At 49.2% G+C, this 25,630-nt stretch overlaps 1 protein-coding gene across 1 annotated transcript in view; it reads left to right on the forward strand.

Annotated features, from left to right (window-relative positions):
• TDRD9 (tudor domain containing 9) overlaps window positions 1-25,630 on the forward strand; it is a 107,564-nt gene that overhangs the window by 10,200 nt on the left and 71,734 nt on the right. The window contains exons 5-11 of the mRNA XM_070358223.1: window positions 3,083-3,180; window positions 4,630-4,851; window positions 5,358-5,480; window positions 9,979-10,059; window positions 13,017-13,181; window positions 22,253-22,356; window positions 25,215-25,279. Coding sequence (XP_070214324.1) covers window positions 3,083-3,180; window positions 4,630-4,851; window positions 5,358-5,480; window positions 9,979-10,059; window positions 13,017-13,181; window positions 22,253-22,356; window positions 25,215-25,279 — 858 coding nt within the window. The remainder of the gene's footprint in view (window positions 1-3,082; window positions 3,181-4,629; window positions 4,852-5,357; window positions 5,481-9,978; window positions 10,060-13,016; window positions 13,182-22,252; window positions 22,357-25,214; window positions 25,280-25,630) is intronic.

Below are 25,630 nucleotides of genomic sequence, written 5' to 3' on the forward strand. Positions count from 1 at the left end.
CTGGCACCAAGGTTTCAGAGTGAGCATTTTGTCATGTCCAGATACAGAGTCCTTTTGCTTTTGGTGTGATGTGGGTGGTATTTCATCTATGTAACTCTTCTTAAAAATTATTTCTAAGTAGAAATCCAAGAACGCACATTCACTAAATTTCTATGAGTAACATTAGAATTATTTTGCATAATTAAAGGTAAATCATTTTTTCAAAGTTGACATTTAATAGCATTTCTGAGCAGCCCGCTTTCAGACTGTGGGCCCTGCCGGGTTTCTGCTGTTTTCACACAGCAGTTTTGAACTCGTCCTGGGCTGTGTCTGTAGTTGTGATGAAAGGCCATAGCACGGCCTCCCTCTTGTTCCGTGACATTTCTGTTGGTGATTTCCATCCCTCTAAGAACTTTTCTTCTGGGTTTAAAAGAATGGCCTTTATGGAGTTCTTAATAACTGAAGAAGGAAACAGTCAAATTAAGTTTAATTTTGTATTTGGAATACCAACCCTTACTTGGAGAAAGTGCTGGGTGGTTATTTTGAAGATTTAATTTCATGGTTAAATCAGTAGTGTAGTGATTAAGCTTCTTTTCTACAGTGTACAGCGTGTAATAGATTTTTTGATAAAATCCTCATGCCCATTGTATACTATTTGGAGCCCTGAACTGCTGAATTTTGGGGTTAGATTTTAGATTTGGCTGTTGCGAAAATAACGGGGTGACTTGGTAAAGAGAAACTAGCAATTTTCATGGTTTCCTGTTTTTTCCAGTTCAAGTGAAATGCTTTAATGTTAATTACCTAGAATAAAGAGAAAACAGGAAAATAAAAACAGCGAATTTTGAGGGCAGTGTGTCCTGCATCACTTTTGAGGGAAGGCTTGGCTGTGCGCAGTTGCCGCCTCGCCCTGGCTGGCCGTGTCCTTTCTCCGAGCGCTGCTCGCGGTGATGGCCTGGGCCCCGCCTCTGGCTGGGCTGCGCATGCGCAGATGCCCGAGGTGCGCAGCCGGGACCTCTCTTGGTTCCCGGTCCTCCCTCGGGCTGTGGACGCGGAGGCTGGACTCGACTCGTGCTGGGTCGGCTCCAGCCAGTGACCTGAAAACGTCAGCCCGTGTTTCGTGTTAAACAGAGGAAGGGCTGCGGTTTAGACAGTACAGTTAGGCCTTTCGGGATTTTATCCTGTAGCATTTCTGTCTTCAAGTAGCAGCCTTCAAAATGTGTGTCATCAAGGAGTGTGAGTCACGTTAGTGTGGTTAACTTGGTGGCTCGTTCAGCGGCTCCGGGAGCCACGGCTCCGGTCTCTGAGCAAGAAGCACGGCTGCCAGCCTTTGGTCCCTCTGGAGAGCCCGTGTCGCATCATGGCCCTGGCAGGCCCGGGCGCTCACGGTGTCCCTCCGTCTGTGACCACGTCCCTACGCCGTCTTTCGGGGCTCCCTCGGCTGTGGAGCCTCAGCCCTTCCGTTTGTGCTGGAAAGGCCGATTTTTGATGGATAAGCCTGCTGGCCCCAAGAGAGGGAAGGGCCAGATGTTTTCCCTATTTAGGCTTGCATTATCTCAGTTCTTCATTTGTAGAGCGGTCTGGGTACCCAGCCATCATTTTTAGAATTCCAAATAATTTAATAAAATGTTGGAACCATAAATTAGGAACTGTTCACACTCTGAATTTTGCACAGTGTTTTGAAGATAAAGTGGTTAATTTAAGGGCTTTTTAGCCAAGTGCTTCTAGAAGGGGTGAGATTGGGCGGAAGTGCACCAGTGAAAGTATGGGACAGCGGCACAGACCGTGTAAAAGCTGCGAGCGGGAGGGGAGCAGAGAGGGAGGAGAGTGGCCAGGAAGCGCAGGCTTCTGAGAGCAGTGTCAGCAGTGAGGTGTCTAGATGATCAGAAAGCTGTCTGGGGCAGGACTTGGAGAACAGCCTCCTGAAGTCAGTGCCCGGCTTCCTGGGAGGAAAGAGGAGCTGGCTCCTGTGCTCTTCAGGTTCGGAACAAGTTGTTGGTTCAACTGCAGGAAAATAGCCATGTTGTAATTATATAGCTAGGCCAGTTTTGAAACTGAGGGTATGTGTAGGAGAACATGTAGGAGAGCAAAAGAGAGGCAGGGACACGTGTGTGTCGGGCAGGAACAGCGGCGGCCGGGCAGAGGGAGAGACGGGGCAGAGCAGCACAGGGCTGGGAGGAGCAGGAGGGAAGGACCCAGGAGGGCCAGCCCCGTGCTGAGGCTGGGAGAGACAGGGACACTCCAGAGTTTACTTTGGAAATAAAATTATTTCCCAATAAAAGTTTGTATGCTGAGACTTTTGATGATTGTTAATTTGTCAAGAATTTGTGGCATTGCCGGAGAGGAGTGTGTATATTTACAAGAGAACATTCACTGGGCTTCCCTGGTGGCTCAGGGATAAAGAATCCACCTGCCATGCAGTAGACCCCGGTTCCATCCCTGGGTCGAGAAGATCCCCTGGAGGAGGGCATGGCAACCCACTCCAATATTCTTGCCTGGAGAATCTCCAGGACAGAGGAGCCTGTCAGGCTACAGTCCATGGGATCCCGAAGAGTCAGACACGACTGAGCAGCTAACACTTTTATTCACTCGTAGGACTGGGCAGAGCTCCCCTGGTGAGCCTTTGTCAGAGCAAAGACGGTCCCCGGCCCCTCTCAGGACCCCTGCTCACAGGGTGGTGTGTGGCTGTCTACTGCCAATTTGTTCCAGTAGCAAGGAGTGAACACTTAACAAACTGATGTGACTTTTAAAATCAGAGTTAGTTCTTTCAGCTAGTCATTTTTGTGCTGTTTGCAAGTGATGAGCTTGGCGCTCTGCAGGCCTCTTGTCTTAGAGGTGGCACTAGCCTACAGCACCGATGGCTGCGATGGATGGCGGGGTGGCGCTCTGCTCCTGTGCGTTGCTAGTGGTGGGTGCTCCACTAGCACCCACTCCATCATTGCTGATGACCCTGCTCACAGTGTTGGCCGGTGAATGCGTGTTTGTGTGTGTGTGCAGCTTGCTCTGTATATGCTGTATATATAGACTAGATAAACATGGGGTTGTTTATCTTGCCTTTTTTCACATAAGAAATACCATTGTATTTGTTTGTTTTGTCTGAATCCAGGTCCAAGGCCACCTTTAGCTAAATCCAGCCATGTGATGCGCATCCCAGAGACAGCCTATAAATATCCTGAGTTGCCTATAAGCCGGTGTAAGGAAGAGGTAACGTTATTTTTCTCATGATGTAGTTTTGTTGTTTGCATGCCAGCGACCCAGCCCTTGGTTTCTAGTCTGAAAGTGACGAGGGGCCGGGTGGGCACCGGGAGGAGGCTCTGTGCAGTGACCGCGCAGAGGGCCTTCCTCCCGCCGTGTGTCACTCGTTCAGCTTCCCCCGAGCTCACCTTTTCCTTCGTCCCGTCTCCCCTGCTCTGAAGTAGATGTGAGTGGACACCTGTGGGCCCAGGGAGCTGCTGCCTTCAAGTCCCGCTGCCCAGACCTTTTTGAAAGCGGATACTGCCTGCCCCTGGCCACAGCCGCCTCTCGCATTCCACTGGGGTTCCTTTACACACTGGCTGTTTGTGTTGCCTGGTTATTGATCAGTCCTTGACATATCATTTTATGAACAATGCCAGGCAATACAGCAGGAAGATGATTGCATTTTTAATTAGTTACGTGTTACTAGACCTGGTTGGGCTTCCCAGGTGGCGCTAGTGGTAAAGAATCTGGCTGCCAATGCAGGAGATGTAAGAAACTGGGCCTGGAGCATCCCCTGGAGGACGGCCTGGCAGCACACTGCACTATTCTTGCCCGGAGAATCCCATGGACAGAGGAGCCTGGCTGGCTACAGTCTGTGGGGTCGCAAAGAGTCAAACACAACTGAAGTGACTTAGCAGGGCATAACCCGGTTAAAAGTCGATGTGTTGAGATCGTAGTTAACTGTACTAATGGAGGAAATGGCTGCAGATGACAGTGAACGGTAAGTGTTCTGAATTCAGTTTGCTTTGTCTTAGATTGAATCATGCAACTTGTGTAGAGTGTATATGCTTTATTAATTTTAAGAGGCCAACGTTAAAATTAATCTGCATCCCCTGACCATTTTGATGACTAGGGTGATAACCGAATGGTGTTTTGGGTGGGGGTGGGAGGGGTGGATAGCTGGGTCAGCGCTGTAGCCTTGCACATACAGTCTGTGGAGCAGTGGGGGTTACTTGTTTTCAAGTGTGTCTGAAGAATTTCAAGTGAGAACTGAGGGTACATTTGTTGTGTGTAACAACAGCTGTGTTTTCATGTTTCTCAGTAGAATTAGATGGAGGCTCATCACACAATTTAAAAATAATAGAAATTTAGACTTAACAAGAGCTCTAGAAATTCAGTCTGGTGTTTTCATTTTTATGGATGAAGAAGCTGAGACCCAGGGGGCAGTGAACTTGGCCTCGATTTCTGTAGCATTCGCTCCTGCTCACAGTGGTCAGTCAGGTCAAGTGCAGTAACCACTAGTAACCTGTGTCCCTTTTGTGAGGTTTAGGTGGTTAGGTTAAGGATTTAACTTGTAAGGGTGAAGAGAAAAGAAATCCTGAAAGTCTTCTGAGGTTAAGCGTTCGGTTCATAGGTAACACTTTGCATCATTGTTAAATCTGTGGCAGTTTTGAAGGAACTCTTGTACCATTCCAGGTCATCTCTTTGATCGAAAGCAATTCCGTGGTGATCATACACGGCGCCACGGGCAGTGGCAAGAGCACCCAGCTCCCACAGTACGTCCTCGACCATTACCTGCAGCGCTCCGCCTACTGCAACATCGTGGTCACCCAGCCGCGCAAGATCGGGGCCAGCAGCATCGCCCGCTGGATCAGCAGAGAGCGCGGCTGGGTTTTGGGTGGATTGGTGGGCTACCAGGTGAGTGTCTCTCCTTGTTCATTTTGTCTTTTACGTAAGTCGATGATAGGATGTGATTTATTTTCTGCTGGGAGAGAAGATGCAATCAGTTGCTTATGGAGCAGAATTATGGCATAATTTCGAAAATAGTGAAAATCAGAAGTTCTTGAAAATAGCTTAACTTCTTTCTCAGTTGAACAGAAAAGAAGTGAGAATTCTCAGACTCATGGCTTTTATAATTTTATCTTTAATTATATCTTTATGTTGAAGAGGTCTTCATATATAGTCATCTCAACATCAAAATGATATGGGCAGTATGACTAGATAAGCCAGTCTCTCCCCTCATCACCAAAGAAGGAGAAGGAAAATGAATTTGAGAATTTGTTAGTTTGTTATATTTTTTGCATTATATGATAATTTTTTGTTCCCTTTCTTACCTTCATTATGAAATTAACATTGCTTTCTTTGTAGTTAAATGTAAATCATTTAAATAGAAAATTCTCTTTTTTTTCCTTCCCCAATTGTAGGTAGGGTTGGAAAAAATAGCGACAGAAGACACCAAGTTAATTTATATGACAACGGGAGTCCTGCTCCAGAAGATAGTGAGTGCCAAGAGCTTGGTGGAGTTCACACACGTCTTCATTGATGAAGTAAGTGCTCTGCTCTTACGCTCTGTTTTCATTTGATGAGAGAACACAGTACAAGTTACTTATAAAGTGTCAGAAAGTTCTTTGAGTCTATATCAGCTTATTCTACTCATGCAAGTTGATTGGCTCTTTTTATCCTTTGCTCTTACTTCCAAAACATGGGTGAGGAGGTTGAGGAGAATGCAGAGATTCCTTGTTTAGACCAGGGGTTGGCAGACTGCAGCCCTCACGCCAAATGTGGCCCATTTCTGTAAATAAAGTTTTGTTGGCACACAGTTTTGCTGCGTTTATGAGTGCTGTGAGGCTACTGCAGAAGAGATGGGTAGTTGGGACGGGGCCATTTGTTCCGTGAAGCTGGACATATTTGCCCTCTGGCCTTTTACAGGGAACGCCTGCTGACCCTGGTTTGGAGTATTAGCCACATCAGACAATTAAAAGAACTTTACTTGTCTGTAGGTGTTTTCAGCACCTTACAGATACTTTCCATCTAATAAAACAAGAACAATAAGAACAATAAAAACATCTTTTAAGAAAATGAATAGATATTAATCTATTCACTTTTCTAAAAAAAAAAATCCCTAATAATGTACTGTGAACCCTTTTTTTGTGCCAATCTTAGCTGTCTCAACTTTTCTCCGTAAGGATAGAATATTTTAATTTGATTTGACTTTATTCTGTCTTCTTTTAGCCATGCCGTGGGGCTTGTGGGGAATCTTAGTTCCCCAACCAGGGATTGAACCTGTGCCCTCTGCACTGCGTGTTGAGTCCTATCCACTGGACCTCCAGGGGATTCCCAATTTTGTTTATATGTTAGACTAGGGTTTTTTGAGGTGAAGTGATGTTGTGTTCAAACAGTTGTGCCACGAGCTCTGGAAGTAACTCCCCCTAGACTCTGGAGTTTTAAACCTCAGCAGTAGTTATGCCTCGAGAAGCTTCACTGGTTTCTTGAGGCCTTGGAAACAGCAGATAAGTGGGATCTGTGGGAGGCCGTGAGGTGGCGCTGGAGCGCCTGACGGAGGCTGGAGTGAGGGCCTCTGCGCGGCCCTCTCGGGCAGATCTCCCCACTCTCCTGGTGCGTGTGTGATCAGCATGGAACCGAAACGTGCTGTCAGCGGGAATCATGAGTAAATAGTCTATAACAGGAATAGAGAAGGGTGCTCTTTGAGCCAAACTGATGCCGATTGCCCCGGAGACCCAGATTCATGAGACACTTGAGTTGTGTTCTGGGCTACAAGGTGGGGGCCTGGAAAGGCAAAGACAGAAACGTAACGCAAGCTGCTGTCAAGAGTTAGGATCGGAGCCGGGGAGAAGGAAGGGTGCTAGGGGGTTGCTTGGGGTTGGACGGCTGCAGAGCTAGCGGAGGCCTGAGGCCGTGGCGTTGCTGCTGGCGGACAGCGTCTGAGAAAGCAGGTGGAGGCCTGGAGTCCGGTACAGTCAGGGACATGCGGATCCTCGGGGCTCCAGGGCCAGTCTGGACTCGTGTCCGCAGTGGGCACCCTGCTCCACCCTGGATGACTGAACTGCAGTTACTCCGTTTTGACTTTGAAGTGCATCCTCTTTGTTAGTGGACAAAGAAGATACACAAAGCCTGTGTGCCGGGTCACAACACACGGCTGCTCTAATTAGTGTGAAGTCCAAGCCGTGTCATGTATAAGCCAGAGTGACTTCCCGCCGCGCAGCGTGTGAGAGTTTCTTCCATCGGTACTGCAGGTGAAGCTGAGCGGGTGCGTTTCCCAGGTCGTGTCCGCCTGCCTGTTTGGCGGCACTCGCGGGTATTTGGGACAGGGACATGCGGGGCATCTGTTGTTCTTTGCACTACAGTGGGATGTGCAGTGTGGTTCATATGTTCTTCACGACTTTTGGCAGTTTTGAGTGTCTTTAGGTGGTGATGAAATCAAACTTAGGCGGTGTGCCCAAAGGTGGTGTCAGTATGATAAAGTTCACAGGAGTCGCCGTTAGTCACTGAGCCTTTCACTCAGGCCTCCAGGTGGCATGGCAAGGCTCACCCTGGGTAACCTACTCCAGAGTCTCTGCTGCTCACGCTTCTGTTTATCTCTGTGGATCCAGCATCTTTCTGACTGTGTAAGGAGGTGTTTCTGCACACGCACACCTGAATGATGTGGGCAAGCCTGTGTGCACTGTGGTATTGGCTTCATTCTCTCCTGAAGCTGCGTGATGGTAGCTGAACACGTCAGCTGCACTCTGCGGGAACTTGCCCCCACAGGAACGTCTTGTCACTTGGCACTGTGATAACTTTGCTTAAAGAATGAACAGGTTTGGATAGGCCTGAGGTTTTATGTTTACAAAGAGTACTGTTTGTGCTGTGTGGGGTGATGTGAAGGCAGCCAGGCGGCTGGAGATGGAATGCTGCCTCTGTTCGGTGCGTCCGACTCTGCAGCTCCATCGACTGCGGCACGCCAGGCTTCCCTGTCCTTCAGCACCTCCCAGAGTTGGCTCAAACTCATGTCCATTGAGTCGATGATGCCATCCAACCATCTCATCCTGTTAACCCCTTCTTCTGCCTTCAGTCTTTGCCAGCATCAGGGTCTTTTCCAGTGAGTTGGCTCTTTGCATTAGGTGGCCAAAGTATTGGAGCTTCAGCATCAGTCCTTCCAGTGAATATTCAGGGTTGATTTCCTCTATGATTGACTGGTTTGCTCTGCTTGCAGTCCAAGGGACTCCCAAGAGTCTTCTCCAGCACCATAGTTAGAAGGCATCGATTCTTTGGCACTCAGCCTTTAAGGTCCCACTCTCATATCTGTACATGACTACTGGAAAAACCATAGCTTTGACTAGATGGACCTTTGTTGGCAAAGTGATGTCTCTGCTTTTTAATACTCTGTCTAGGTTTGTCCTAGCTTTTCTTCCAAGGACCAAGCATCTTTGGATTTCATGGCTTCAGTCACCATCTGCAGTGATTTTGGAGCCCAAGAAAATAAGGTCTGTCACTGTTCCATTTTTCCTGATCTATTAGCCATGACGTGATGGGACTGGATGTCATGATCTTCATTTTTTGAATGTTGAGTGTTAAGCAAGCTTTTTCACTCTCCTCTTTCACCATCATCAAGAGGTTGTTTAGTTTTCCTTTCTGCCATAAGGGTGGTATCATTTGCATATCTGAAGTTATTGATATTTCTCCTGGCAATCTTGATTCAAGCTTGTGCTTCATCCAGTCCGGCATTTCACGTAATGTACTCTGCATATAAGTTAAATAAGCAGGGAATGGAATGGTCATGTCCTTAACTTCTTAGCTCTGGAAAGAGAATAAACTCACTTCAGGTGAATCATTCATTCAGTAAACATCTGTAGAGTACCTGCCTCATTAGGTGCTGAGGTCATAAAGTTGGAGAAGCTGTAGTTTCTGCTCTCAACCTCTCTGCTGGGGGGACAGATGTCTGCTGAGGTGTTGGGGTTGGCGAGAGGACCCTGGGGACCCTGGGGTGGAGGGCCAAGTGGGTCCTCGGGCTGGAGGGGCAGCCTGGCCTCCAGCAGCGGGAGAAGCGATTGTGTGAAGTCTGAGCTGTGGGGGCTCGTCAGGATGGCGTGGGGGCCGGGGGCCTCGGAACTGAGGAGGGCCCCCTTGGGGCTCTTCACTGAGCCTTTGTTTTTGCTTCTCAAGTCCAAGGCAGCATGTTCGTGTTGAGGCGCTGCTCTCAACACTGAGTTTGGTGAGAGAACGAGAGTTAGGTTGCTAAGGTGTCCGGCCAGAGAAGCAGTAGTGGGGTCTCTCGCCCTGCGGAGAAGGGGCCTCCCTCTTTGAAACTCAGGAGCTTGTCTCCGCGTCGGCAGAGACATGGCCCAGGGAGGAATCCCCTGTGCCCTGTGCCCGGGGCAGCCTGGCTCAGTCTGAGATGCCCCATACGTGACTCAGCCCTTGGCATTAGCTGGTGGGGGTAGGCACAGCTAGGGTGGGCAGTCCCCGGGGTGGGGGCATTCGGCTGGAAGGCTGCTGTCTGAGCGGGGCTGCGCGGGGCAGTTTCCCCTGGGGCCCCGCAGCCCCATGTCCCAGACGCTCCTGCAAGGCTCCCTGCTGCCCTCTGCTCCTCCCCAGCCCTGCCCTGCCTGCTCCTGCCGAGCCAGCTCTTCCCAGGCCTCCTGTCAATTTCCGCCCTGCCGGGCAGGCGGCCTGCTGCCCCGCACACCTGCTCCGGTCGCAGTGCAGATGGGCCCGGGGCAAGGGCCGTGGGCTGGAGGCGGCCACGGGAGGCTGCTCTGTGTTGTGTCGGGGACTGGGGGCGCTGTTGGCATTGAGCGGGCGGGGCTGAGAATGCTAGACGTGCCCCTGCCCGGATGCCAGTTGGGCCCTACCGGGAACCCTGGGGATGGAGGGGAGACAGTGACCCACATGCCTCTCCTGCACGTCCTGGTTTAGGGGCTGAGTGGCGACGTCCATCGCGGAGCCTTGACCCTGGCCCTGGGCGCGGCGGTGAGCCCCTTACCCCCGGTCACTCCGCACTGACGGGTGCCTCCCCCCGTGGGGGCCTCCCTTCTTATTTTGTAGGTACACGAGCGAACTGAAGAAATGGATTTCCTGTTGCTAGTTGTCCGCAAACTTTTAAGAACAAATTCACGTTTTGTGAAGGTAAAGTTGATTTCGTGAGTAACTGAAATATTCAGGGTTAAGATTTATCATGCAGTTTTGTTCAGTAGAAACGGTTGAAAGCAGTGACTCTTAAAATCATTGTCTCTGTAGTCCTCCAGATCTTGCTAGGAAGCTGGCCAGAGGACCTTCTCTTAGGATCAGACTGCGGAAGAGTTTTTGGTTGTTAGGCTGCATTAAATTGTAAAATATTCTCCAGGCTGCAGAAAATAATGAAATGCTGGGTGTTAGAGCGCAACTTTGGGCTGAATGAAAACCAGAGCTGGAGGGAATGTGACTCTGTCATCTCCGTTCTGTAAGCAACACTGAGTCGCACTGAGGTTAGTGGTCATGTGCCCTGCTTCTATAGGAGACTTGTGTTAGGAGCTAACCAAAAGTCTGTGGGAATGGCCAACGTTATTTACATTTTATCTGAACAGGAAGAATGAGGACATGAACTTGACCAGAGTAGCAGAGGGTTTATAATTATTACGCAGTCTAGACACAGGTCAGCCCAGCTCTGCTATGCAGGAGTCTCCCGGAGCGGTGGTGGCTGGTGCAGTCATTCACCATGGGAAGGGCTGTGGGAGGACTTGCTGTCTCTGGAAAGTGGGTGCCCGCTAGACCATACGGTACCTTGTCTGCATGTGTTCCATCTCTCGGCTTAGGGAGACTTTCCTCCCTCCCCACCTTCCAGGGTGGGGACGTCAGCCTTGGGAGGGTCACAGTCTCACCTGGTGGGCGCCGAGGAAGTAGAACCCAAGGTTTGCAGGAGGCGGACTTAGTGCCTAAGAGGCTTCCCTGATATCTCAGCTGATAAAGAATCCGCCTGCAATGCAGCAGACCCTGGTTCGATTCCTGGGTCCGGAAGATCCCCTGGAGAAGGGAAAGGCTACCCACTCCAGTATTCTGGCCTGGAGAATCCCATGGACTTTGCAAAGAGTCAGACACGACTGAGAGGCTCTCACTTTCCCTGCTTAAGAGGACCTTCGAAAGATGGAGAGAATCAGCAGAACCAGACCTTTCTCGACAGTCGCTTTTTAGTATAATTTGTTTATCTGTTTACGTTTGGCTGCGCTGGGCCTCCGTGCTGCGTGGCCTTTGTCTAGTTGCCACGAGAAGGGGCTGCTCTCCAGCTGCGGCGTGCGGGCCTCTCCCTGTGGTGGCCTCTCTTGTTGGGGAGCGTGGCTCTGGGGTGCTCAGGCTTCAGTGGTTGCAGTTCTGGGCTCTGGAGCACAGGCTCAGTAGTTGGGCCCACAGGCTTAGTGGCTCCACAGCATGTGGGGTCTTCCTGGATCGGGGGTTGAACCCCATGTCTCCTGCATTGGCAGGCGGGTTCTTCATGACGGAGCCACCAGGGAAACTCGTGATTGTCATTTTAAGACTAATTTTTTACTGTAAGATAATAACTTGATTACAGTTTTTTTTTTTTTTTTTTTTACTTTTTAAGAGCTAAGAGTGTTGGTGAATTTTAAAAAATCTACCACACTGTTGAAAATGGTGCTCCGGAGTTTGGTATTGGTCACACGCGCAGTGGGAAGCGGCTTGTCAGTGTCAGTGTTGTCGTGATTTATTAAGAAATATATGAAGCGTATGCTTTCTGAATATAGAGCCTTGTAACAGTGTATGTAGTTGGGCTAAGAAACTAGAAGGCAAGTTCTGTATGGCTTTGTAGTAAGTGTTTTGAAACTCTCGAAACTTCCTCCCTTACTCCTTTTTAAAAAGAGAGCTGCCGTGGGGCCTTAAAAGAGAGCTGCCGTGGGGCCTTAGATGCAGGAGGAGCCTGGGCAGATGGGCCTTCCAGGCCCGCTTCCGCCCCGCACCCAGCTCTCCAGAGGGCCCCGGCTTTGTGCCGTCCCCCGCCTGCAGACCCTGTTGTCGCCGCTGGCTGCCCAGACTCAGCCCGGGCCCCCCGGACAAGCAGGTGTCAGGGCAGGCTGCTGAGCAGACGTCTGTGGGGATGAGCGGAGAGCCGCGGGGAGGGTGCAGGGCCGGGAGGCGGGGGCGGCCTGGGCCGGCCGTGGCTGTGAGCAGTGCCCATTCGCGCTCAGGCAGACAGAAGCCCTGAAGCGCCCCAGCCTGGCGGCTCTGGCAGACGCGTTAGTCCTCTGCTGGGACAGGTGTGCCCTGGGGGCCACTCAGAGCACCCACAGTGCCTCACAGAGCCTGGCTTCTGAGTGAGCTTGGTCAGTGGGGTTTTGACCTTTTGTATCTGACATCAGAGGGGAAATACAGACTTTCTGTCTGCCCAGTAAATGTATTAATAATGTCTGTGTAAAGTTTTTATTTTTCTGCAAAGACTTAGACTTCAGAAATACGGTCAGCAGACAGCTGTGTCTGCCTCCCGCTTAGCATTTTGGAGCCTGGCGGATGGTGGAGACCCTGCATGGTGCTGCTGCCGTCTCCAGGGCACAGCTGGCGGGCTGAGCATGCTGCTTCTGGCATTCACGGCTGAGTTCTTCAGGGTATCATCCCAGATTTGCTTTCTGGCAAAACTGAAACCTGCAGGGAGTCCCCGAGCCTCTGCCATCCCACTCGGTTGGGACTGGTTGCTGGGCGCCTCCCGTTTCTCCGCTTAGGGTCAAGGTTTCCTGGCTCCCCTGTCCTCTTCCCCTTTGCTGCTCTGCTCCCTCAGCTTTCTGGAACACACCGTCTAGAGCTTGTTCTGTCCTGAACTAGTTCTCTGATGCAAAGTGTCCTTTTAGGTAAATAGTTGTAATTGAGCTTGATTGGAGAAGTGTAGTTTCTCACTTGATAAAGTAATTGAAGAGAAATTGTAAAAGTTGACATCTCTAAGCATTCTTAGATTGTAAGAATTTGTATTACACTGGAGATCGAGTCAGAGTATTCAATTAAAGCTTTGAGAATTCCTGGAAGAAGAGAAGCCTGGCCTTCTAGCGAGCCTCCCGGTCGCCACTGCCATCGGTGTCACTCTGTCCTCTCAACGGTCTCTCCTCTAGGTTGTCCTCATGTCAGCCACCATCAACTGCAGAGAGTTTGCAGATTACTTTGCTGTTCCCGTTCAGAACAAGATGAGCCCAGCTTACGTTTTTGAAGTGGAAGGAAAGCCCTTCTCAATTGAGGAGTATTATCTTAACGATTTGGAGCACGTTCATCACAGCAGGGTATGTTGGAATGCGTTGTTTCTTTTACAGGGAATGTACTTTTGTATTTGATCACATCTGCATTCATTAGCTACAATTGCAAACCTCTATTGGAGCTTAAAATTGGAGCAGGGCGATGGTGTGGAATGGGCCTGGAGAAGAATAAGAGGAAGGAAACGCCTGGGTTTGTTGGTCATAAACTGTGAGCATAATAAACCCTCACATTGTATATCCTGGTGAAAATTATTCAGACTTGTTTTACACTTCGTTGAAGAATAAAATGTAGGAGTTTGATTCACTGCAAAACTGTAGATTCAGCTGGGGGTGGGTGGTAACTTTATTTCAGTTAAAGTTTCTAGTGTAAGTTGTATTGCTGTAAACTAAACGAAGACCGCCTTGTGGGGACTGAGCACGGTAACCCGTTCCTGTGAGAAGCCGCAGGCGTGGTGCGCTCGTCCTCGCGTGGGCTATACATTCTTAGGGTCAGAAGACCGGCAGGTATTTGCAGGTACGAAGCAGCTCCTTCCTCCTCCCGTCTTCTGTCTGCCAGCTCCCCTGCCAACAGGAGGACACAGCTGTCAGCAGTTCCTCTGGATCCTTCCATTACATTTTTGTGCCTACAGAAGCAAGTATGGATGCATTGTTTCTCTTTTTTATAGAATTTTATTGTTTTTCTTTTTATAGATTTCACTCCATGTGCATCTTGCTATTTTTCACTTAACTTTGCACATTTTTTACATTATCATTGTATGATTTCTTCATTCCCTTTTTAGAGCTGTATAACATTCTTATATGTGAATATAAATATTTGTTTTATTTACTGACGTGTAGTTGACTTGCAGTATTGTAAAGAAATCCTGGCCTATAATATACACTTTCACACGTGCAGAGGTGTGTGCGTTGAATGCAAACACTACACGTGTGTGTGTGTGTGTTTATATTCTTTCCATCGTAGTTTGTTCCGGGACATCGCATGCAGTTCCCTCTGCTCCACAGGGGGGCCTTGTGCTTTACTTGGTGTGTGGGAGTTTGTGTCTGCTAATCCCAAACTCCTAATTTACCCCCCACTCATTTCCCTCTTTGGTAACCATAAAGCTGTCTTCTGTGTCTGTGAGTCGGTTTCTGGCTTGTAAATAAGTCCATTTACGTCACGTTTGAGATTCCTGTAAGTGATGTCACGATGCGTGTCTTTCTCTTTGGGACTTACTTTGCTTAGTGTGATCGTCTCTGGGTTCATCCGTGTTGCTGAAAGTGACGCCATCTCCTTCTCTCTGTGCCCGAGTGGCAGTCCCTCGTGTGCGCGCCCCGCCTTCTCCGCCGCTTCATCTGCTGGTGGACGCGCAGGAGCCTGCGTGTCTTGGCTACTGTGAGCAGTGCTGCTGTGAACATTGAGGTGCATTTATTAAAGATTATCTTCATTTAAGTACTTTCCAGTGTTTCTGATCCTTTCTTATTAAAAACAGTGCCAAAGAGAACATCTTTGCACATCTGAAAGCGTGTCTTGTACACCAGGCTTTCTTGGCCTCGGCACGGTGACACTTTGGGCAGGTAATTCTGTCTGGCGAGAGCTGTCCGCTGCTTTGCAGGATGTCTGCTGGCCTTGACCCGCTAGGCGCAGGTGGGCCCACCAGGGCTCTTCCCACCCCCACCCCTTTGTGAGGACCCACACACCCCTGGGGTCGGGGTGAAGCACTGCTTCTGAGGAGCCCTGTGTGGGATGAGCCCTCCTGCGGCGCAAGTTCCTGGGAGTGGCTCACAGGACGTGTGTGCATTTGGAATTTTGATGGATGCTGCCAAGTCGCTCTCTAGAGGAATTTGACTTCTATTAAAAGCATCTGTAATGTTAAAGTAAGCAGTCTCTACTACAGTGAGTTGGCAGACTACGCTTCATCTACTGTTAGAAGATGTATTTTGTCAAATCTGATTATGTCAAAGGGAGGCCAGTGATGACCATTAGAATGTAGCACTTCTTTTTTCTTCCAACTTTTAGAACAACAGTATTTCAAAACAGAAAAGTTGAAAGAATTTTGTAGTGAGCACCTGTGTATCCATTACCTAGAGTGTACAGATAACATTTGCTTTGTACCACTTCAAAAAAAACCCTGAACCTGTCAGAACAAACAGCTGACACGGTGGATCACTGTGAGCCAAACTTGACTTGTTTGGAGTTCACTCGTTTTCCCAATGCTCTCTTTCTCTCCAGGATCCCACATTGGGTTTATGTAGCTGTCATGTCTCCTTGGGCTCCGCTGGGCTGTGGCAGCTTCTCAGGCTCCTCTTGTTTTTGATGACCTTGACGGTTGTAGGAGTAGCGGCCAGGGGTCGGACAGCAGGCCCCACTGCTGGAGGCTTTCAGGTGCTTTTCCCATCAGACTGGGGCTTCACTGTGAGCCTCGGGGCAGAGGGCCGCTGGGAGCAGTGCGGTGCTCTCACACGGCGACCAGGGCGCGGCTCATCCCTGCTGAGGGGACCCGGACCTCCTGGCCGAGGACGTCTTCCCGGCTGCTCCCCGTAACTCCTCTCCCCTCCTTTCCTTCGTCCTCTTTCTTTTCCAGAGTGAGTGTGTGTGTGCATGCACACTAGGTTTGCTTTTGTGTATCACACCCAACCCCAGGTAGAACAGAGTGGGGGACATTCTCCCCTCTCCTTGCTGGTCTGTGGTTGGACACGAGTCTCTTAAAGCAGCCCGTATTCAGGATGGAGGGAAAATGCCCATGTTTATAATGGAGCACCGCGCCTTGTCTGACCCGTTCTGGAATACGAGTAGACAAGCTTTACACTCTCTTCTGCTGACCACAATCTCACTAGCTCCTGTCGATTCCTCCTGGTCGTGCTGAGGAGGGGTCAGGCCTGGACCCAGGTGTGAGCCCCGGCGGGCTGCTGGGTCGTGCTCCTTTGGGAGGACGCCGGGCCCGGCTGTGTTTACATTTCCGGGTCACTGTCAGTTACTCTTTCAGTGAATGGACACGCAAGGCATAGCTCTGGATTAATTTTTACGTGCTTCATGTAGCTTCTCCCCTAACCCTTGGACTCAGAGGACCCGTGTTAACATGGTCTTCTCACCGAGATGCCCGGTGCTGTCGTGGTCCCCTCGCTGTGCAGTCTACGCGAGACCCTCCCGGGGGGGCAGCCTCTCCTCCGAGTGTCAGTCCCATCCCTTCCCACCTCCTCGGGGCCTCAGCGTATCCACGGCCCTGCTCCCCACCCCTTTCCCAGCGTCTTGTCCACATTTAAAGAGCCCTGAGTCTCTCACCTGAGAAACCCCTGATTCGGTGCCCTGCTGCTCACAGCTTTCGCCAAACCCAACTCGCATTGCTTGCTTGGCACCACGCCTGATTCGCCTGCATCTCTAGCGACCGCCTAGCGAGGTCCGGGGCACTCGGGCCTGCATCGCCTGCCCCCCTCTGATTCTTGATGCTGCTGGCACCACATATCTGGAAATGGACCCTTCCCGTGGCCCGTGAAGCCCTCCTGGTTGTTCTGTTACTAACTCTGGTTCCCTCCAGGGTCTTTTGAAGAGTCTTTCTCATGCTTGATTTTCAGCTTGTTTTAATTGCCAAGACTGCTTACAACCCCGCCCCAGGAAGTTCACGAATGTAACCGTGCCCTGAGACGAGCTGTGGCCACCGTGCCCTGCACCTGGGCCAGAAGCAGAGTGGGTCCCACTCCCTGGGCCTGCCCGTGGGTTCCTTCTGGAGGACGCCCACCGCCCGGGAGCACAGCTTAGTCCATTGAGGGGATTTGGGAGGAGGGTGTTTCTTGTTGTTCAATCGCTCAGTCATGTCTGACTCTTTGTGACCCCAAGGACTGTGGCACGCTGGGCTTCCCTGTTCTTCACCCTCTCCCGAGCTTCCTCACTCTCACGTTCATTGAGTCAGTGATGCCATCCAACCATCTCATCCTCTGTCGTCCCCTTCTCCTCCCACCTTCAATCTTTCCCAGCATCAGGGTCTTTTCCAGTGAGTCAGCTCTTGCATCAGGTTGCCAAACTATTGGAGTTTCACCATCAGTTCTTCTAGTGAATATTCAGGACTGATTTCCTTTAGGATGGATGGGTTGGATCTCCTTGCAGTCCAAGGGACTCTCAAGAGTCTTCTCCAACATCACAGTTCAAAAGCATCAATTCTTTGGCATTCAGTTTTCTTTATGGCCAAACTCTCACGTCCATACATGACTCCTGGAAAAACCATAGCTTTGATTATACAGACCTTTGTTGGCAAAGTAATGTCTCTGCTTTTTAATACGCTGTGTAGGTTGGTCATAGCTTTTCTTCCAAGGATCAAGCGTCTTTTAATTTCATGGCTGCAGTCACCATCAGCAGTGATTCTGGAGCCCAGGAAAATAAAGACTGTCCCTGTTTCCACATCTATTTGCCATGAAGTGATGAGACCAGATGCCATGGTCTTCATTTTTTGAATGTTGAGTTTTAAGCCAGCTTTTTCACTCTCCTCTTTCACCTTTGTCAAGAGGCTCTTTAGTTCCTCTTCACTTTCTGCCGTAAGGGTGGTGTCATCTGCATATCTGAGGTTATTGATATTTCTCCCTGCAATCTTGATTCCAGCTTGTGCGTCTTCCAGCTCAGCGTTTGTCATGATGTACTCTGCAAAGAAGTTAAATAAGCAGGGTGACAATATACAGCCTTGACGTGCTCCCTTCCCAATTTGGAACCCGTTCGTTGTTCCATGTCCAGTTCTGACTGTTGCTTCTTGACCTTCAGACAGGTTCCTCAGGAGGCAGGTCAGGTGGTATCATGTTCCCATCTCTTGAAGAATTTTCCACAATTTGTTGTGATTGACACAGTCAAAGGCTTTAGTGTAGTCGATGAAGCAGAATTAGATATTTTCCTGTAATTCTCCTGTTTTTTCTGTGATCCAGCAGATGTTGGCAGTTTGATCTCTGGTTCCTCTGCCTTTTCTAAATCCAGCTTGAACATTTGTAAGTTCTCAGTTCACGTATTGTTGAAGCCTCACTTGAAGAATTTTGAGCATTACTTTGCTAGCGTGTGAGATGAGTGCAATTGTGTGATAGTTTGAACATTCTTTGGCAATGCCTTTCTTTGGGATTGGAATGAAAACTGACCTTTTCCAGTCCTGTATCCACCGCCGGGTTTTCCAAATTTGCTGGCATATTGAGTGCAGCACTTTCACAGCATCAGCTTTTAGGATTTGAAGTGGCTCAGCTGGAATTCCATCCCCTCCACTACCTTTGTTCCTGGTGATACTTCCTAAGGCCCGCTTGCCTTCACACTCCTGAACGTCTGGCTCTAGGAGAATGACCACACCATAGTGGTTATCTGGGTTGTGAAGATCTTTTTTGTTCAGTTCTTCTGTGTATTCTTGCCACCTCTTCTTAATGTCTTCTGCTTCTGTTAGGTCCATACCATTTCTGTCCTTTATTGTGCCCATCTTTGCATGAAATATTCCCTTGATGTCTCTGATTTTCTTGAGGAGACTTCTAGTCTTTCCCATTCTATTGTTTTCCTCTGTTTCTTTGCATTGTCACTTAGGAAGGCTTTCTTATCTCTCCTTGCTATTCTTTGGAACTCTGCATTCAGATGGGTACATCTTTCCTTTTCTCCTTTGCCTTTGGCTTCTCTTCTTTTCTCAGCTGTTTGTAAGGCCTCCTCAGACAGCCATTGTGCCTTTTAGCATTTCTTTTTCTTGGGGATGGTTTTGATCAACGCCTCCTGTACAATATTACAAACCTTTTTCCATAATTCTTCAGGCAGTCTGTCTATCAGATCTGATCCCTTGAATCTATTTATCATGTACACTGTATAATCGTAAGGGATTTGATTTAGGTCATATCTGAATGGTCTAGTGGTTTTCCCTACTTTCTTCAATTTAAGTCTGAATTTGGCAATAAGGAGTCCATGATCTATGTAGATGACACCACCCTTATGGAAGAAAGTGAAGAAGAACTAAAGAGCCTCTTGATGAAAGTGAAAGAGGAGAGTGAAAAAGTTGGCTTAAAGCTCAACATTCAGAAAACTAAGATCATGGCATCTGGTCCCATCACTTCATGGCAAATAGATGGGGAAACAGTGGAAACAGTGTCAGACTTTATTTTTCTGGGCTCCAAAATCACTGTAAATGGTGATCACAGCCATGAAATTAAAAGACGCTTACTCCTTGGAAGGAAAGTTATGACCAACCTAGACAGCATATTCAAAGCAGAGACATTACTTTGCCAAGAAAGGTCCGTCTAGTCAAGGCTATGGTTTTTCCAGTGGTCATGTATGGATGTGAGAGTTGGACTATAAAGAAAGCTGAGTGCTGAAGAATTGATGCTTTTGAACTGTTGTGTTCGAGAAGACTCTTGAGAGTCCCTTGGACTGCAAGGAGATCCAACCAGTCCATCCTAGAGGAGATTAGTCCTGGGTGTTCATTGGAAGGCCTGATGTTGAAGCTGAAACTCCAATACTTTGGCCACCTGATGTGAAGAGCTGACTCATTTGAATAAGACCCTGATGCTGGAAAAGATTGAAGGCAGGAGGAGAAGGGGACAACAGAGGATGAGATGGTTGAATGGCATCTCTGACTTGATGGACATGGGTTTGGGTGGACTCTGGCAGTTGGTGATGGACAGGGAGGCCTGGCGTGCTGTGGTTCACTGGGGTCGCAAAGAGTCGGACACAACTGAGCGACTGAACTGAACTGAACTGATCTGAGCCACAGTCAACTCCCAGTCTTGTTTTTGCTGACTGTATAGAGCTTCTCCATCTTCAGCTCAAAGAATATAATCAATGTGATTTCCGTATTGACCATGTGTAGAGTCATCTCTTGTGTTGTTGGAAGAAGGTGTTTGCTATGACCAGTGCGTCCTCGTGGCAAAACTCTCTTAGCCTTTGTCCTGCTTCATTTTGTAGCCCAAACTCAAACTTGCCTGTTATTCCAGTATCTCTTGACTTCCTTCTTTTCCATTGCAGTCCCCTATGATGAAAAGGACATTGTTTTTTTTTGGTGTTAGTTCTGGATGGCTTATAGCTCCTCATGGAATCGTTCAGCTTCTTCAGCATTACCAGTTGGGGCATAGACTTGGTTTACTGTGATACTGAATGGTTTGCCTTGGAAACGAACAGAGATCATTCTGTTGTTTTGGTCATTTTGGCAGGATGGCATGAAACAGGATAAAATTGGACCCTCCCCTGTCCATATTCTGCTCCCCCGTCCATCCGTATTCCCCCACCTGCTCAGTCTCTCACTCACAGGAGCCCTGCTCTCCTCCTCAAGGAGCTGCCTAGGCCGGGGTGAGGCCGTCTCAGATGGAGGCAGACACTCAGGGTCCTGGACCTCAGCTGGGAACAGAGACAGGGGCGCTTCTGCCCCACTCTGCCGAGGGTCATGGTCCGGGAATGTGGTGGGGCTGGGGGCAGATGGAGTCGCCCCGGCTGTACCTGTGTGAGCATCCACGCTTGCCTCCGTGCTCCTGCCCGCTGCTTCCCACACTGTTGACTGTGGTGCGGTGGGTCCTGCCCTCTGCAGGGCGCCCTGCCTGCCTGCCCCGGGCTCGCCAGCAGCGGGAGGCCCGGGACTGTGTCTCTTTGGGTCTCCTTTGTGCACATGGAGGCTGAGGTTCAGCAGCTGGGCCAGTGCTGTGGCCCCTTGTGTCCTTGGCACCTGCGTCGCACGGGCTTGGAGAAGCCCGTTCACCGGGTGCCCCGGGCTTGGAGTCTGGAGCTCAGTGAGGCCTCGGCAGCCAGCGCTGTGCTTTTCCCACAGCTTGTTTGTAGGAAAGCAGCTCTAGTCGGGTGTGGATGTTACTGTTGGAGGTTTGAAGAGTGTACCTTTTCTCCGTGTACCTTCTTTGTATGGCTGTAATGTGGTAAGTGGAGAAGGCAATGGCGCCCCACTCTAGTACTCTTGCCTGAAAAATCCCATGGACGGAGGAGCCTGGTGGGCTGCAGTCTGTGGGGTTGCTAAGAGTCGGACACGACTGAGCGACTTCACTTTCACTTTTCACTTTCATGCATTGGAGAAGGAAATGGCAACCCACTCCAGTGTTCTTGCCTAGAGAATCCCAGGGACAGAGGGGCCCAGTAGGAGGCTGTCTGTGGGGTCACGCAGAGTCGGACACGACTGAAGCGACTTAGCAGCAGCAGCAGTGTGGTAAGTACTGGTGGCTGGGTAAAGTAGAAGAGCGCTTAAGGTAAAGGTTAAACATCAAGAATGTTTATTCAGAGTTAATTGACTAAACAAGATAATTTGTCGTACTTACATTAGTAGAATTGTAATAATGAAACAGATTATTTAAGTAGTAACTGACTTAATTTACTCTAAAAATTGGAAAAAAGTTTGTATTTGTAGCTAACTTCTCCTGAAGTCTTTTTCTAATGTGTTCTGCACACAAACAAATGCTATGTCTTTTATACAGTACTTGATAAGTAACATTGTTAAACAAAAAAGCCTTCTTATTCTTGGTGAGAAACTGCAGCATGGCTATAAAATAGATCTTAGGGAAACTGATACGATGTCATGGTGGACACTCTGGGGAGATGCGTTCCCAGTGACGGCCTCTGCCATGTGAACGCTGTCAGCTCAGACCGGTGGTCCTGACCTCACCGGGGGTGGTGGGTGTGGCTGCTGAACCCCAGTGTTCCGGAGAGGCCACCCGAAGGGCAGTTTTAAGGTGCCTGGGCTCCCTGGCTGTGCTAACCCAACTGAGAGCAGTCTAGTCACCCCCAGAGCCTTGGTGGCTGTGATACCGCGGCTGCTGTCGCCGGTGCAGACGAACTGCTACCTTTCCCTGGCTCTGGTGGTCTTCCCGGGGGGCTCAGTCCTCGGCTCTTGAGGGTGGTTGACAGAGGGGACGGGAGGCTCCTCTTGGCTCTGCGGGCATTTGGAGCACCTTTTCCATGTCTTCAGAACAGATGTCCTGCCCGACAATGGGCTTCGGCCTGCGTGCACCCTGACTGCACCACTGCTCCAGCGACGGGTCAGGGCGGTGCTGGTGGGGGCTCTGTGTCGGGCCTTGTTGTTTAGCAGGCGCCCGGACCCTGGCTGCCAGCGATACCGTGTTCGTTTGGGGTATTTGTTACGAGTTCCCTTGGTGAGCCTGTCTGGTATTCCAGCTTCCCTTCTTCCTCTTTCTAGCTTTCTCCCCACCTCCTGGAGGAGCCAGTGATAACCAGGGCTGTCTATGAGGTTGCCATCTCCCTGATTCAGATGTTTGATGACTTGGACATGAAGGAGAGTGGGTAAGAGATCCTCCAGTGGGCAGTGAACTTCAGTGGGATCGGGAAGTCTTTGTTCATTATGAAGCATTTTAATGTTTTTATAATACTAACTGTAGATATCTTTTCAGTGGTCACTCTATATATTTTAAAATTAAAGTTAGTATCTAACAAATGTTTTACTGGAAATTTCTATTTTAAAGTAGCTAAAATCATACTAAGTACAGTTTTAGGGCTGACAGGTTTCAAGCTGGAAACTGTAGGCTGAAGACAGACACGCAGAGGTCGTGCCCCACACGCCCGAGGTGAAACTCGCAGGATGCCGTGGGAGAGGCTGTCGAACGCTTTCTTGGCCTTTGATTCCATTTATCCCAAAGCTCTATTCCTGATTCTAAGCAGTCGCCCATTGTCATCCAGACGCTTGTTCATTGACTGGCTCTTTGAAACCTAGAAGGTATTTTCCCTTATGGGCAGTTTTAGGTTCCAGGTGTGGTTAGAGTCTTTCACGATATTGCACTGCATTAAAAACTTTCACCATTTACATATTGGAACAGCAAGCAGAATGTGGATCCCACCTCCTCGTGGTGGCCAGCCCTCGGCTTCTGAGAAGGCTGTTCTGTGTGGGCCCGAGGCACGCACAGTCCTTCTCATTAGTTGGTGGTTGTGTGGTGTGAATGTGCAGGAAGCATCAAGGTGTTGTTTGTCCTGCCCTCTTGCCGTGGAGGGAGGCAGCCGTGTTCCGTGCCTTCAGAATAGATTTCCTGCCGACACTGCACTTGCGTCTGTCTGGATCCTGACTCGTCCGCTGCTCTGGCAACAGGGCCAGGGGTGTGCCAGGACCACGTGTGCGCTGGGGCTTGAGCAGTGCTTGGCACCCGAGTTGGAAAGTACAGCTTATGTGCAAACGAGGACTACTTTAACTGTTTTTAAGCTCCCGCAGTTTTTTGTTATTTTTATATGATCAGTGTGTTTACACTTACTCAAATACATGTCATTTTATGCATCATTCTTTCATCTTAGACTTTCTTAGATTGTTTCCATTCTTCCCAAAGCATGTCCTTCAGAAGTTTGAGTCTGCTGGTAAACCTCAGTTCTTATGTGGCTAAAAATGTGTCACTCTCATTTGAGAAACACAGTCTTGTTAAGTGTAAAATTTGGTTGCTATTTCTCTCCTTACTTGTACTTTTTCTAATTTTTTAGTTTAAATAACTTTATTGATATGTAATTTACATATATCAAATGCACCCATTTTTATTGTTCTCTCAGATATTTTATGATATTTTCCCATGATCTTCTGGCTTCTCTTATTCTGGTGAGAACCTTTTGATTCAGCCGTTCCTTGCAGGTAAATGTATCTTTGCCTGGTTAACCTCCAGTTGCGGTCCTGGTCTTTGATACCCTGTGGTGTGATTGCCGTGAAGGGGTGTGGCTGCCTTTTCATGAAGCTGCGTGAGGCTCTGTGGACTCGGGGAGTCTGAGTGGCGCTGCCCACAGCCCTCCATCCAGTGGCGTCGCCTGCTCGATTATCTGTTTTCCTTTGATCAGCTTCAGTAGTTTGTGTCTTTTAGGACTGTGTCCATTTCATGTCCATTTCTAATCTGTTGGCTTTTGGTTGTTTGTGGTTCTCCTTTACAGTCCTTTTCATTTCTGTAAAGTCAGCAGTGATGTCTTCTCTTTCATTTCTTTTTTTTTAATAGCAGCACCTTATTTTATTTTTTAACAGAAAGTAGCTTGATTAATTGTTCATCTTGGCTGTGGGGTCTTAGTGGCTCTGCTGAGGCTGTCTCTGGTTGCGGAGCGCGGGCTCCTCCTGTGAGTGCAGGCTTCTCTTGCTGTGGGGCACAGGCTCCAGGCACATGGGCTTCAGTAGCTGCCACACGTGGGCTCAGTCGTCGTGGCGCATGGGCTTAGCTACCCCGTGGCATGTGGAATCCTCCAACCCCAGAGGTCAAACCTATGTCCCCTTCACTGGCAGATGGATTCTTATCTACCTCACCACCAGGGAAGCCCCTCTTTCCTTTCCGATTGTAGTAATTGGACTCTGTTTTTCTTTGGTCAAAGTAGGTAGATTTGTCAGTTTGTCCTCTCAAAGAGCTAGGTTTTTGTTTTTCTGTTGCTTTTCTTTCTCTATTTCATTAATTTCCACTCTAATCTTTTTTTTTTTTTTTAATTCTTGGAAAAGCCAAGAAACAACAGTCCCCGCCATTCCTGGGAATAGTAGCCACAGAGAAGGAGGCGGGGTGAGGGGGTAGCCCAGTGGCTGCAGCTCTGTGGCCCTGCCCGTTCCTGTCATGCTCTCATTGCCAAGCTGAAGGTTCCCACTCTTGTTCTTGTAGGTCTCTCCAGCTGGGGTGTCAGCAGGGCAGGGAGCGGACTGTCTCGCTGCTGTGCCGGCCTGCATGCAGGAGGCCTGGCACCCGGGCGGGCCGCGGGGGTTTGTGGAGGAATCAGCCTTCTGAGTTCACATGAAGTAGACGGGCGGATGGAGGCAGGAGGCCAGGGGATGGTTTGAGACCTTGGTCTATAAAAATGATAATTGTTTCAGTTCCTTATAAGTTTAAGTTTTGTTTGTAATAGTTTTTCTAAATCTCTTGTATTTTGAGGGTCTAGATTACAGTAACTAAACATCAAAGACTTTTGCTGATGATGAGTTTTAATGGAACAAAGTAGTCAGGAGGCTGGAGGCCTCTTGGTTCCCTGTGGGGCTTTGGGCTGTGTCTCCCGTCCTGGGGCCCCGTGTTGTCTTACATAAAGGACAGAACGTTGCAGGGGGTGACCTGGAGGTAAGAGCCTCTCACGGTTAGAAGCCTGCACTACCAGGACCCTAAAAAACCACGGCTGCTTCACCTTGACTAACGTTTGTGCACCTCACCTGTTAACAGGGCCAAGACCCCGTCAGGCAGCCCGTTTCTGTCAGAGCGGAGCAGCGTGCTGGTGTTTCTGCCAGGTGAGTGCCGTTCTTCCATGATGTGGAATCGTGCTCAGGATGGAGGCTGGTTTGTGTCTAGCACATATGGTGAAATATGGTTATTTGTAGAGCGGGTTTACTGTGGGACACTGGGGATGGGAATGGATGGGGTTCTTAGTTTGACTTCTTACTATAACCCTTTGTGTTGCTAAAAACATTAATAATGAGTTTAATGTTATTTTTGAGGGCAGTCTGACCCCTTTTGGGAAAAAACCGGCTATGTTAAGTTTGCTATTTTTGAGGTAATTGTCATCCATCTGGGAGTTGGCGATGGACAGGGAGGCCTGGCGTGCTGCGATTCATGGGGTCGCAAAGAGTCAGACACGACTG

The sequence above is a fragment of the Bos mutus genome, chromosome 21 (assembly GCF_027580195.1).
Source record: "Bos mutus isolate GX-2022 chromosome 21, NWIPB_WYAK_1.1, whole genome shotgun sequence".
NCBI lineage: Eukaryota > Metazoa > Chordata > Mammalia > Artiodactyla > Bovidae > Bos > Bos mutus.